The sequence below is a fragment of the Oncorhynchus gorbuscha genome, linkage group LG10, assembly GCF_021184085.1.
Source record: "Oncorhynchus gorbuscha isolate QuinsamMale2020 ecotype Even-year linkage group LG10, OgorEven_v1.0, whole genome shotgun sequence".
Lineage (NCBI taxonomy): Eukaryota > Metazoa > Chordata > Actinopteri > Salmoniformes > Salmonidae > Oncorhynchus > Oncorhynchus gorbuscha.
Window position 1 is genome coordinate 25,787,645 of NC_060182.1, and position 15,118 is coordinate 25,802,762.

At 43.1% G+C, this 15,118-nt stretch overlaps 1 protein-coding gene across 1 annotated transcript in view; it reads right to left on the minus strand.

The window, feature by feature from the left end:
- LOC124046858 (helicase ARIP4-like) overlaps window positions 1–14,913 on the minus strand; it is a 57,792-nt gene extending 42,879 nt beyond the window's left edge. Inside the window, exons 1-2 of the mRNA XM_046367646.1 lie at window positions 14,784–14,913; window positions 11,453–11,555 (exon numbers count right to left, since the gene is read on the minus strand). Of these exons, the coding sequence (XP_046223602.1) occupies window positions 11,453–11,555; window positions 14,784–14,913 (233 nt within the window). The remainder of the gene's footprint in view (window positions 1–11,452; window positions 11,556–14,783) is intronic.
- Between the last annotated feature and the right edge of the window lie 205 nt (window positions 14,914–15,118).

A 15,118-nucleotide genomic window follows, 5' to 3' on the forward strand; every position in this document is an offset into this window, starting at 1 on the left:
CCATCCCATCCTCCCCACTGAATGAAGATTATGGTAAGTTATTTTATCCAAATAATATAAAAAAAATAGAAAATTAACAAATGTACAGAAAAGATCAGTGAGAAATCCAAATTAGAGGAAGAACTTTGAGGCTATTAAATCTTTTCAGTCTGGAAAAACCCCAAGGCTTGATGGCATACCGGTAGAGGTATAATCAAGCCTTTTTTGATATACTAAAAGCTCCATTGTTAGATTGTTTTAACTACTCCTATAGAAATGGTAGTCTGTCAGGTACTAAACAGGAATGTCTGATTTATCTTATTAAAAACCAGATCCAGACAGCAAATATAAAGACTCAGTACATCTAAAAAACTGGAGGCCCTTACACTTCAATGTTGTGATGCAAAAATACTAGCGAAATGCATAGCACTCAGAATTAAAAAGGTTTTTACCAGGTATTGTTCACCCTGATCAGACAGGTTTTTTACATGGACGATACATTGGGGATAATATACTATAACTACTAGAAATAATAGAACATCATGAAACATCTAAGAAGCCAGGCCTGGTATTTATATTGGCTTTTGAAAAGGCATTTGATAAAGTAAGACTGGATTTTATTTATAAATGCCTGGATTTTTTCAATTTCAGTGATTCTCTTATAAAAACGGGTCAAAATAATGTATAGCAACACCAGGTGTAAAATAGTAAATAACAGCTACTTCTCAGAGTTTTGAATTGTATAGCAACACCAGGTGTAAAATAGTAAATAACAGCTACTTCTCAGAGTTTTGAATTGTCAAGAGGAGTTAAACAAGGCTGTCCGCTGTCACCATATCTATTCGTTATGGACATCGAAATGCTAGCTATTAAAACCAGATCCAATAACATTAGAGGATTAGAAATCCAAGTTTTAAAAACAAACGGTGTCCATGTATGCCGATGACAAGTTTTATATTAAGTCTGCAAGCTAGATCCCTGCAATGTCTCATTAAAGAACTAGATAACTTTTATGTACTCTCTGGACTAAAACCTAATTATGATAAGATAAAAAATTACATATTGGTTCTTTAAAAAAAATATAACTTTTACATTACCCTGCAGTTTACCTATAAAGTGGGCTGATGGTGAAGTAGACATACTTGGTATTCATATCCCAAAAGACATAAATAAGCTCTCCACAATTAATTTCACCATGAAGGTCTATTTATGGAACAATTGCCCTGATTAACTCCTTAATCATATCTCAGTTTACTCACTTACTTATGGTGCTGCCTACTCCTGATGATTAGTTTAAAATCATATGAGCAAAAAATATTTTGCTTTATCTGGGATGCTAAACCAGACAAAACAAAGCGTGCCCATCTATTTAATGCATATAAGTTTGGTGGGTTGAGGTTATTAAATATAAAACCACTAAACCTCTACTTATTCAAAAGTTTTACATTACTAAGAAAAGCTCACCCATTGTTTAAAAATAGCCTTTTTGGCTTTGTGCAGATTGCACAATTAATTGAAAATTAAAAATTAAAAATTTAAAAACTATTTTTCAAACAAACATTTTAGAGCTGGCTACAATTTCAATTTCATCTCCCTGAAAAGATACAAATATTATGGCTGAACTCAAATGTGCTGGTTGATAAAATACCTGTATTTATGGGAAAGATGTTTGAAAAGGGTATTTGTTCTTAAACAATATTTTAAATTGGAATGGTAGAGTTGTGTCCTTCACAGAGTTATTATAATTGTACAGGAAGGGCTGCTAAATCCATGAGTACAACCAATTTATTACAGCATTACCCGAAAAATGAGGGGGCAGGGAACTGGTCTATTTCCACAATATAAAGGATCAAAACTGGTGGAGGAATAAAAATAGCATAAATAGGAAAGTATACCAGTTTAATTTGGAGGACCAGGATGTTGATAACTGCGCCATACAGATTGAAAAATAGTTGGGAAGAGATTTTTATGTACCGATTCCATGGTACAGGGTGTATGAGTTGATAGAACGCAAGCTTTAAAACTTCGTGATTTTTAGCTAACATTATTATATAGAATTCTTGCCACCAACAAAATGTTGAATATTTGGGGCATAAAATCATTGAAGCTCTGCAGATTTTGATGTGAGGATACAGAATCAATAGACCATTTATTTTGGAATTGCCCTCAGGTAGCCTGTTTCTGGTCTCATGTTCAGGAATGACTGAAAATGCATAGCATTGATCTAAAATTGACCCTAGAAATGATACTGTTAGGAGATCTGGAGAGCCCGGGTCAGTCATTTACTAATATTCTTAGTAAAAGTATTTATCTTCAACTCACATTCTTGATTCTATTCGATAAGATAGATTGAAATTGTACGTTAAACATCACAGCATAGTTGAAAGATATATGTTGCATAGAAATCTGAAGAGGGTGGCCAGCAGAGATAAGTGGGATGGGCTGAGGGTTGGGATGTGGAATTGGAGACAAGTGGGAGTGGAGTTGCTGTGCGAGAAATAGAATGATGGTCAAAGATAAAAGTAAAAAATAAAGTAAAAATAAAACATATTAAAAAGTATGTTTGAATGACACTGGGGCAGCAGGGTAGCCTAGTGGTTAGAGCGTTGGACTAGTAACCGAAAGGTTGCAAGTACAAATCCCTGAGCTTACAGTGTACAAATCTGTCATTTGGCCCTGAACAGGCAGTTAAACCCACTGCTCCCGGTAGGTCAACATTGAAAATAAGAATTTGTTCTTAACGGACTTGCCTAGTTAAATAAAAGGAAAAATAAAAATAAATAAACACTGAGAGGCAGTGTTTTTACAGTCAATGCCAGTTTGCCTGAGGCTGATGCCGTGCAGGTGTTTGTGCACACGCACTCCCTCTCATTCAAATAAACGCATACAAAAACACACACATACATGTAATAGCGCCAGACATGCACACAAACATATACAGTTGGCATTGCTGTTATGCTTTTAGTTGTCCAGCTATTGGGGAACTGTGGGGGGAACTTGGAGGGTTTAGGTTCACGTTTTTTGGCCTGGTGGGAGATATGTCAACGTGCCCTTGAGCAGGGCATTGACCCTGGATGCTTCTGTGTGTCCCTCTAAATGAAAGTCTGTTGGATTACTGGTATGATGTCGTTGTTGAGAAGCTTCACTGCAAGTATATTGTATGTCTCAGATATTCAATAGATCCTTGTCACGGATGGGGTACTGGAACAAACGACCACACCGGGTTCCACTCATATTAACTAAAAACAAAGAGAAGCGACTCCAGTTGGAACGCGGTCACCAACACTGGACAATTGAGGAGTGGAAAAACATTGCCTGGTGCCAAGGATCCCGGTTCCTGCTGCGTCATGCTGATGGCAGAGTCAGGGTTGGACACAAGCAGCATGAGTCCATGGACCCATCCTGCCTGGTGTCAACAGTGCATGCTGGTCACAGTGGTGTACTGGTGTGGGGAATATTATCCTGGCACAAGATAAGTCCCTTTATACAAACTGAGCAACGATTGAACACCACAGCACATCTGAACATTGTTGCTGGTCAATCCGAAAAGAGCATTTTGGGATGAGATGGAACATTCTGTTCGCAGTATGAATGTACCGCTGTCCAATCTTTCATTTTATTTCACCTTTATTTAACCAGGTAGGCTAGTTGAGAACAAGTTCTCATTTGCAACTGCGACCTGGCCAAGATAAAGCGTAGCAATTCGACACATACAACAACACAGAGTTACACATGGAATAAACAAAACATACAGTCAATAATACAGTAGAACAAAATAAAACTAAAAGTCTATATACAGTGAGTGCAAATGAGGTAAGTTAAGGAAATAAATAGGCCATGGTGGAGAAGTAATTACAATATAGCAATTAAGCACTGGAATTGTAGATTGGCAGAAGATGAATGTGCAGGTAGAGATAATGGGGTGCAAAGGAGCAAGATAAATAAATAAATACAGTATGGGGATGAGGTAGGTAGATAGATGGGCTGTTTACAGATAGGCTAAGTACAGGTGCAGTGATCTGTAAACTGCTCTGACAGTTGGTGCTTAAAGCTAGTGAGGGAGATGTGAGTCTCTAGCTTCAGAGATTTTTGCAATTCATTCCAGTCATGGGCAGCAGAGAACTGGAAGGAAAGACGACCAAAGGAGGAATTGGCTTTGGGGGTGACCAGTGAGATATATACTTGCTGGAGTGCGTGCTACGAGTGGGTGCTGCTATGGTGACCAGTGAGCTGAGATAATGCGGGGCTTTACCTAGCAGAGACTTGTATCTGCAGCAATTCCCTGATTCCATCGCGTCAGCATGGACCAACATCCCAGAGTTATATTTCCGACACCTTGTAGAATCAATGTATCCGGGGATAAGGAAGGTCCAACCTCGTACTAGATGTGTGTACCTAAAACTGGCAACGGAGTGTATATCGTCAAGCGATCATGGATTTCTACTGTTATAGGTGCCTCTGACCAGGCGAGTTGAGGACATCAGCACCATTCCACTAGACAGTGGGGACACAATTAGGTTCCATTCACCAAAGACAGGACTTCGGAAAACAAAAACTCCTTCCGATTGGTAGTGAATCATTTAAAAAAAAAAAACTCTCTCAGATAGGGAGTGGACTAACTCTGTGGCAATGACACTTTACACACAGCAAGCCATGGCAGTCGTCCAATCATAATAGCCAGTGAGATAAAGGAGAGTTGGCCTCCATGCAACACTGTAGGAATACTCACAACAAAGACTATTTTACATAAGCCTGGGAAACACACAAAGGCCACCACAGCGATGACACATTGACTACCCATCAACTTCCTGTCCTAATTCATTCCAGAAGCATAGAGAGTGCAGTCCATGGTTTCACATCCTGCTCTTTCACAATCACGACTTGTGCTTCCCGAAGGAGCCTGACATTTACATAAGCAGCGCTTCTCCCCCCCCCCTTCCGCTCTCCCTCCCCGACTGCTTCTTCTGGGGTATCTTGGATGGGAGGGATGTAGGGTAGAGGATGGGGGGGGGCGCTTTCACTTTGTGTAAACCTGTGGATTTCTGATGTTACCCTGGTCGTTTATGGAACGGTGCTTAGCTAAAGTCACACCGTTCTTACGGCAGAGAATCAGCATTTGCGTAGTGCTGATTATCAAAGACCGACAATTACCAATTACCAGACCGACGATTACCAACAGGCGATGTGCCCTGATGAATACCAGGGGGCGCCATGACAACAAGAGGAAGAGGAACTGACTGGTAAACAACAATGGCTCAAGGTCATCATGGTCTCCATGTGTCACTAAGACAATTAATTATCTGGAAATAGTTCATTTACTTCCTCTTCTCCAGTGTACTTTCTAACCCAGCGTTTCTTTTTCACATTTCCAACTTGACCTATTCAACCACTAGCACACCTGAATCAACTCAAATAACCATCAAGACACTGAATGTTGGTATTGGTATATTTTTTATTTTACCTTTATTTAACCAGGCAAGTCAGTTAAGAACACATTCTGATTTTCAATGACGGCCTGTTCAGGGGCAGAACGACAGATTTGTACCTTGTCAGCTCGGGGGTTTGAACTCGCAACCTTCCGGTTACTAGTCCAACGCTCTAACCACTAGGCTACGCTGCCGCCCCAATATAGATCAAATATGTGAGGACTCAGTTGAGAAACAACGTTCAAAGCTCTCAGAATCCATGTCATCTGAGTGGGGTGGACATGCAACACTGGTGCCAAGTCTGATCCAGGTCCATGAATCACATGAGTGTAATGTTTCAGAGGCCCCGTTTCCTGGCAGCCTGGCCTATATGTGTGTATGTCACGTTCCTACTTCATACAGTGCTGCTGAAGCTCGCTCTGACCCACGGAGTTACACAACAGGTCTGCAGGCAGGTGCGGGACTGCGCCAACTGAACCTAATCCAGAACACGCCCAGGCAGCCATACCAGAACATTTGCCAGAGCGAAGTGGGAAATCAAACCACATAATTAGAATGACTAATTCCACAAATCCCACAAACATATTTGATCTATACTGAGCCAGAATCAGAGAAACAAACTCAGTGCTTCTGATTGAGGGCCTTAGATCCACTAGGAGCCCAAAAGAAGACATCCAAAGGGTGAGCGACCCACTGGCCCACTAAAAAAAAACACACTGGTCTCCCTCTTCATCTACGTCAGTAAGGAGATTACAGAACTCTCAGTCCAGTGTACAAAAACCAGAGAAGCCCCTACGCTCAGCATCACAGCATCAACATGTGTTCACTGGGTGACTTCAGGTCACGGAGCGGGGAAACTGCCGGAAGCTGCAATACAGGGCCACCTTTCACAGAGGTTCACCTCAGGACAAGATATTTACCAGTACCATTGACCAGGAGTTGTCATAAGCTTGATTAACCTTTCGCAAATGGGTAGACATTACACACAGACCATGTGAGCCAGAGCAGATTATTTAAAAGACACAATCAGCACTTTCCAAATTAATATTAAGGTTCCTGTGTAAATTCGATGTGCGAGAGGTCAATATGTGCCAACCCAAAGAAGTCTTAGTACTACAGCCGTGAATAAAGGATAACTAAGGGGTCAATAGACTGTGTTGAAATCTATGAGCTCAATGGTTAGCCCCCCCGTGGCAAGTTAGCCCAATAAGATGACACATTTTGCTTCTATTTCCTACCCCCTGTTGACACACACACACACACCAACAGCACAATGAGGAGCATGGACTCAGGCAGAGGGACACTTATGTAACAGCAGCCTCTGGCTGTTACACAAGCCCAAGAACCGCACACCTAATAAAGTACACGCCCAATCACATAAACTACCCACAAAACAGACTTTAATTCCTACAATGTACATTCACAAACAAAACCATATCTTCTGTTCCCATCAACAATGTATGGCAGCCCTTCCCCTAGAACAGGCTATTCTGTGTGTGTTTCAACCCCAGAACATTTGTTTTACAGCTAATTTGTTTTACAGTGTTTTTTTACAAAGGCTTACACGGGAAACAACCTGAGAGGCAGACAGCTGCTCATCAGTTTCCATGTAAACATCTCAGTCAACTTGATCAGTCCCCTATCGAGAAATAGACAAACCAAAACCAGAAAAACAAAGCTATTCTGCAAAAAACAATGAATTCCGAAAAAATTTAAACAAACTGTGGAATAAATAAAACAAAGGGCACGCCTTGCAGAGGATAGGAGAGGAGGACACGACTTGCATAACTAGCCTGACAGCCCTGTTGAACAGGGACAGGAGGAGTGTTAGTGGACCGTTGAGGGGGGTGGCCGTGTGGCTGTGCGACCCCCAGTGTTCGGAGCCTGATCTAGTGATATACTTGGCCAGTATTTCTCAGACTGGAGAGATTACCATGACCCGGGTCAGCAGAAGGCAGGGAGGGTGCTTCTATAACAATAACACCTTGTGTTGTGTGACTAACACTCCACTCTGACCTGGGGGGGCTTGTCTCTGAAAACACCACCATGCTAAGGGTTCACTTAAAACATGGGAAATCTGAATCTGTTGCTCACACCATTATACAGCTCATCTTGGATGCAAGCATATTAATGCAGAGGTGTTAAATAACATGTTTTGGCATTGTAGGGTAGACAAGTGTAGTGACACCTTAGAATCATCAGGACACATCCTAGGATCTCTGTTCAGCAGATCACATGTTGGGGACATCGTCAGAGCGTTCTACAAAGTGTGATCGAGTTGTTAACCAGGCAGCTGGTAGTCTAGCAGTTAAGAGCGTTGGGAAAGTAACCAAAAGGTTGCTGGTTCGAGTCCCCGAGCCAACTAGCTGAAAAATCTGTCTACGTGCTCTTCAGCAAGGCACTTATCCAGAGATACTTACAGGAGCAATTAGGGTTAAGAGGTCTGCTAAAACATGGTTTCCCCCCTGGGTCCACGTATGGTTTTTGCCCTAGCACTACTCAGCTGATTCAAATAATCCAAGCTTGATGATCCGGGCGCCAGGACCGAGTTCAAGAAACACTGTGCTAAATAAGTACAATATAAAAAGGTAATGTGGTCGACATAGACAACTCCCCCATGCCCATTAGAGGTGGCCACACGGATCACAACATAACTGTCAACCCAATCAACTACCACAACCAGAGGAAATGGACAGAAACAATAAGAAAGGAGACAAACACAGGCTACCAGTAAATCACAATCTTAGAAGAAGGTAACCACATCCCTCATGTGATGTGCTCTATAGTATATAAATACATGCTTGTTGTTGTAGTTGACCATTGTTGTTCCTCGTGCTGCACCCATTCAGACTGACTAGTACCGTTTCATCAAACACTAAATCCTCCCACTGCCACCTGTTTAGGTTACCGTAGAAACGGTCAAAGAGCACCCACATCAAATAAAACATCCGAGTGCTCCTAACAGAGAACAACATGAAAGAGAGAAAGACCAAATGAGAGAGAAACAGATTGAATGAAAGGATGGCTGGTGTCAAACTGATGCATGTGTAGGGAGCGTTATACAACACCATTGCACACTGTTACAAAACAACTCCAATTCACAGACAGTAAGTACAATGTAAAACACCACCCCGGTTGTGCACTACAATGTAAAACACCACCCGGTTGTGCACTACAATGTAAAACACCACCCCGGTTGTGCACTACAATGTAAAACACCACCACCGAGGTTGTGCACTACAATGTAAAACACCACCACCGAGGTTGTGCACTACAATGTAAAACACCACCACCGAGGTTGTGCACTACAATGTAAAACACCACCACCGAGGTTGTGCACTACAATGTAAAACACCACCACCCCGGTTGTGCAAAACACCACCCCGGTTGTGCACTACAATGTAAAACACCACCACCGAGGTTGTGCACTACAATGTAAAACACCACCACCGGTTGTGCACTACAACGTAAAACACCACCACCGAGGTTGTGCACTACAATGTAAAACACCACCACCGAGGTTGTGCACTACAATGTAAAACACCACCACCGAGGTTGTGCACTACAATGTAAAACACCACCACCGAGGTTGTGCACTACAACGTAAAACACCACCCCGGTTGTGCACTACAACGTAAAACACCACCCCGGTTGTGCACTACAACGTAAAACACCACCCCGGTTGTGCACTACAACGTAAAACACCCCGGTTGTGCACTACAATGTATAACACCACCCCCAAGGTTGTGCACTACAATGTATAACACCACCACCGAGGTTGTGCACAACAATGTATAACACCACCACAGAGGTTGTGCACTACAATGTAAAACACCACCCCGGTTGTGCACTACAATGTAAAACACCACCCCCAAGGTTGTGCACTACAATGTATAACACCACCCCCGAGGTTGTGCACTACAATGTAAAACACCACCACCCCGGTTGTGCACTACAATGTATAACACCACCCCCGAGGTTGTGCACTACAATGTAAAACACCACCCCCAAGGTTGTGCACTACAATGTAAAACACCACCCCCAAGGTTGTGCACTACAATGTATAACACCACCACCCCGGTTGTGCACAACAATGTATAACAACACCCCGGTTCTGCACTACAATGTAAAACACCACCACCCCAGTTGTGCACAACAATGTATAACACCACCACCCCGGTTGTGCACAACAATGTATAACACCACCACCCCGGTTGTGCACAACAATGTATAACACCACCACCCCGGTTGTGCACAACAATGTATAACACCACCACCCCGTTTGTGCACAACAATGTATAACACCCCGGTTGTGCACTACAATGTAAAACACCACCACCCCGGTTGTGCACTACAATGTATAACACCACCACCCCGGTTGTGCACTACAATGTATAACACCCTGGTTCTGCACTACAATGTAAAACACCCTGGTTCTGCACTACAATGTAAAACACCCTGGTTCTGAACTACAATGTAAAACACCCTGGTTCTGAACTACAATGTAAAACACCCTGGTTCTGAACTACAATGTAAAACACCCTGGTTCTGCACTACAATGTAAAACACCCTGGTTCTGAACTACAATGTAAAACACCCTGGTTTTGCACTACAATGTAAAACACCCTGGTTCTGCACTACAATGTAAAACACCCTGGTTCTGCACTACAATGTAAAACACCCTGGTTCTGAACTACAATGTAAAACACCCTGGTTCTGCACTACAATGTAAAACACCCTGGTTCTGCACTACAATGTAAAACACCCTGGTTCTGCACTACAATGTAAAACACCCTGGTTCTGAACTACAATGTAAAACACCCTGGTTCTGAACTACAATGTAAAACACCCTGGTTGTGAACTACAATGTAAAACACCCCGGTTGTGCACTACAATGTAAAACACCCTGGTTCTGCACTACAATGTAAAACACCCTGGTTCTGAACTACAATGTATTATTAATCTACACATCTTTCTCCGGTAATCCTTGATTCAGCCTCAAAGTGTCCACCTCAGTCATCACGTCACCCCCACCTGCTACTGTCCCAAGAGTCAGTGACACTCCAACCACCAAGGAGGATCAGGGTGCCAGCAGGGTTTAGAGGGTCACCTACCTGCAAAGGTCTCTGACTCCTCCAGCAGCAGCATGCTTAGAATCTCCGTGAGGGGTGTGTGGAGTGTCCCAAAAGCTTGTAGAGGGTGTGTGATGGTGATGCTGCTCCCTGCTTCTCTCTGTGTCGTCTCTCTCACTCTCTCTGTTACCGGTCTCTGAGGCTGGGGGAACAGGTGGCCTGACTACCGCCGTCTGCTCTGAAAACTCACTAACTCACTTCCTCGAGTGAAAAAAAGTCTTCGCCAACAAGCTGTAAGGCAGAACCTGGCTTCTTGTTCTACTTTTGGTCTTCGGCGTTACCGGTTTATCTGAGGAGGTTTTCCCCCTACTAACTGATTGACAGGATGAGTGAGTGGCAGTACGCTAGCTCATCCCTGTCCTAAGCGGCAATATGAGTCGAGTCAGGCTCTTGACAACCAGGAAACTCTACTAAAAACTCATTACATAACCTTTCATGCTGGAGCTGGGGGCCTCGCCAGGGGGGCTGTCTATGTACGCACACCACTACCCTACGGAAGAGAGGGAGAGTAAGAGCAGAGATGCTGACTGGGCAGAAGGAGCAGCATGTGTGCTGTGTAAAACAGGGGAGAGACTGCAGGCAGGGGCTCTCGAAAGACAGAGTAGCAATGGAAATATTTCATCATGTAGTTAGGTAGATGATGTGGCCAAATGATAAATGACATGTCACATCTAAACATATGCACTCTTGAAGGATGGAGAAGAGAAAGACAGAGAAAAATAAAAAAAGTGGACCAAAATTAGACAATACAATAAAATGTATGAAACCTCCCTCCACGGCTATTCAGCTACTGCTAAAGCGAGATTCCCCCTTACCCAAGATTCCACTTCCTCCTAGCCAAGAACTCAAACCCCCAAAACAGGTTTAGAAACTTTTACCCATGACCCCTCTGTATAAGCAATGATATCCTCCTACTCTAGAATGGGTCTCATCTCTGTCCTCTTGCCAAGCCAGAGTATCCATGTCAGCGCCACTCTGCCATACTGGCCCAGACTTCCAGAGTATTGAGAGCATGGTTCTGTAAGCAGAGCCACAGCCACAAGGTACAATTATAAAACAATGAGGGGCTGAAAGCAGCCCAGCTCTGTCTGGCCGTCACAAACACCCCTTCCACCGGGAGAGTCGCCCCACCAACTGACACCCATGTCGCCATGAAGTCAGCAGGCCCCTCCTCAGTGAGGCTGCCTTAGGTAATGGAGGTAAGAGTTCATTCAGACAGAGGGAACAGATGGATTGAGGAAAAAGTAAGAGAGGGTGCTCAACAACGTGGTGGAGCCAGGTCCCGGGACCATTCCAAACACACACCTTACCCGGATCACTTTACAAACACTCACGTGGAGGCTGCACACACACTAAAAACACATCTTTACAATTCCCTCCCCAGCCTCCCCTTGTGGAGGAAAGAGCTAGAAACAAGAGAGGGTGGGAGGGAGGGGAAAGAAGAGGTAGAAGCAGCCCTATAAAGATTGCTAGCTTGACAATACAGGACTCTTCTCTCATCCCAAAGAGTAGGCCATTTCTCCCACGCTCAACTTTACCACACATCTTCATAGACATGCCTTTACTTCGCTCAAGTCTCTTAGCCCACATTTCTCTGTTTACATAAACAGTCTCAGCAAATGAAATGGGGCATGAACTGGGTAATTGACACTGATAAGCAACATTCAAATCCATATCAGAATGTTCCTGTTGAGTGACACAGCAAAAGAAAAGCAGGAGCAAAACAATGTGCTGGATTTGTTTACTGCTGTACAGACAGACTTCCCTGCTATTACCACCAACCAACACAGATACACACATACAAAAAAAACACACACTCTTAAGAGGTGTTGTCTTTGATGGGGAACAGCTATTTCTTGACAATGACAGCCTTAAGGAGTCAGCATGCTTCGTCTAGGGCCTAGGCGCCAACCGAACTGAACTCGGCTAGCCGAACGAGTGTGCTCGCATACTCCCTTAAAAGACCTACAATGGGGAAAAAAAAAAAAAAAAACTGAAATAGTACTCTTTGTCAATTTTGAGACGCCGTAGCCAGTATACGCTTCCTCAAAATAGTCAGAATTAATCAAAGATAACTCATGAAGTCTGACAGACTTCATGAGTTTTCATTTTGACATTTTAGTCACACAATTTTACATCCAACTAAGATGCTTGGTGCAGTATTACTAAATGAAAAAAATTTGCATGAAAATGAGTCGGCTCTCGTTGAATGACAAACAGACTTTACTGAAGAATCTCTACTGTCGACCAATCACCGACAAGGAGCATAAACTTCGGCTTGCGTCCAGAAATGTTTTTCTGTGCCCGAACAGCCGACAAAACCCTAGCAGATGTCACAAAATGTGGTCAATGTGGTGATTGATTTTTCAAATCAATCCCAGAACAATAGTGAAGGGCCTTGTGAAGATGCTTGTGGAAACGGGTACAAAAGTATCTATATAGACATAACCTGAAAGGCCGCTCAGCAAGGACGAAGCCACTGCTCCAATACCGCCATAAAAAAGCCAGACTACGGTTTGCAACTATACATGGGGACAAAGATTGTACTTTTTGGAGAAATGTCCTCTTGTCTGATGAAACAAAAATAGAACTGTTTAGCCATAATGACCATTGTTATGTTTGGAGGAAAAAGGGGGAGGCTTACAAGCCAAAGAACACCATCCCAACCGTGACGCACGGGGGTGGCAGCATCATGTTGTGGGGGTGCTTTGCTGCAGGAGGGACTGGTACACTTCACAAAATAGATGGCATCACGAGGTAGGAAAATTATATGGATATATTGAAGCAACATCTCAAGACAGTCAGAAAGTTGAAGCTTGGTCGCAAATGGGTCTTCCAAATGGACAATGACCTCAAGCACACTTCCAAAGTAGTGGCAAAATGGCATAAGGACAACAAAGTCAAGGTATTGGAAGCGCAATCACAAAGCCCTGACCTCAATCCCATAGAAAATTGGTGGTCAGACCTGAAAAACCGTGTGCGAGCAAGGAGGCCTACAAACCTGACTCAGTTACACCAGCTCTGTCAGGAGGAATGGGCCAAAATTCACCCAACTTATTGTAGGAAGCTTGTGGAAGGCTCCCTGAAATGTTTGACACAAGGAAAACAATTTAAAAGCAATGCTACCAAATACTAATTGAGTGTATGTAAACTTCTGACCCACTGGGAACGTGATGAAATGGATAAAAGCTGAAATAAATCATTCTCTCTACTATTATTCTAACATTTCACATTCTTAAAATAAAGTGGTGATCCTAACTGACCTAAAACAGGGAATTGTTACTACGATTAAATGTAGGGAATTGTGAAAAACTGAGTTTAAACGTGTTTGTAAACTTCCAATTTCAACTCTATATATGTGTTCGTGTATGTGACTTGTGTATGTCGGCATGCGTGTCGGCGTGTGTGTGTGTGAGAAAAAGTAGGTAGGAGTGTGAGCGAGTGCGTAAGGTCTGACACTAAGTAGAGTCAACGTACACTAGCTAGCCTACATGTCAAGGGGCAATCCATTTCCCTGACTGTGAACCAAATATTTCTATTAGAAAACATGACAAAAAACAAAGAACACAGATTCAGGCTCAAACTATTCTTCATTCCCACAACAAAATCTAACTGATGCCTAACAATGTAGCTGCGTGCATGTGTGCTGCAAGGATGCAGTGGCGCTGAACAGGCATAGCTGCACAGTCCAAGAGAATGGGAGGGGTAGAGGGCAGTCTTTCATAACACGCTTGTGTAACATACCTAGAAACGGCTGTGTGAATGTCACCACAACCCAGCGAGCAGCGCCGAGGCTGGGAGAGGTAAATAACATACCCCTTTACCTCATCCTCTTCATATCCCCTTCCTCTCATCCTACTCAACCATCTCTTTTCTTCCACGTTCAACAGCTGACCTCTCTTGATGAGGAACAGAGTTTAGACAGGATTCATCTATGCTACCAAAGACTACCCTGAATAAACTGTGCAAATGCTGTTCGACAATCAGAAAGGGGAACCAACACAACTGAGATGATAAGACTATTAAAACAACTTGTCAAAATCAGTTCAATATCACTCATGTTTACCTGCAACTCTTCAATTACAGATACTTTCCCTCCCATCAAAACCTGTTGTATAAGCATCATAGTTAACCCTGTCCATGCTGGACATAATACCATGAAACTGTCATATCAGCTCTAGTGATAGCATTTCTTTAGACAACATTAATCTCTGTGTGTGTCAGTCTTATTTCAGTTTCCACCTACCAGGGAAGTCTTCATCATCTCCGTTGTTCTCATCCTTCTCCACCTCCTCTTCTTCCAGCTCATCCTCCTCTTCTTCACTGTTGAGGAGGTGGGGCTCCATGTCTCTTCCTGAGATCCCCTTGTCAGACATGGTGTCCCTCTGTCACCCGGAGGCATTACCTAGGCATCCTCACACACACAGGCCACCTGCAACACACACTTCTTATTTGAACACTGCTTTGGCATAAAATGTAGCCTACACAGTTGTGTTTGTTCTGTCGTACAGTGCAAATAAAAATAACTATTGAATGAATACTATTGCAACAACACATCATCAGTAGGGTAAAACTAACCTG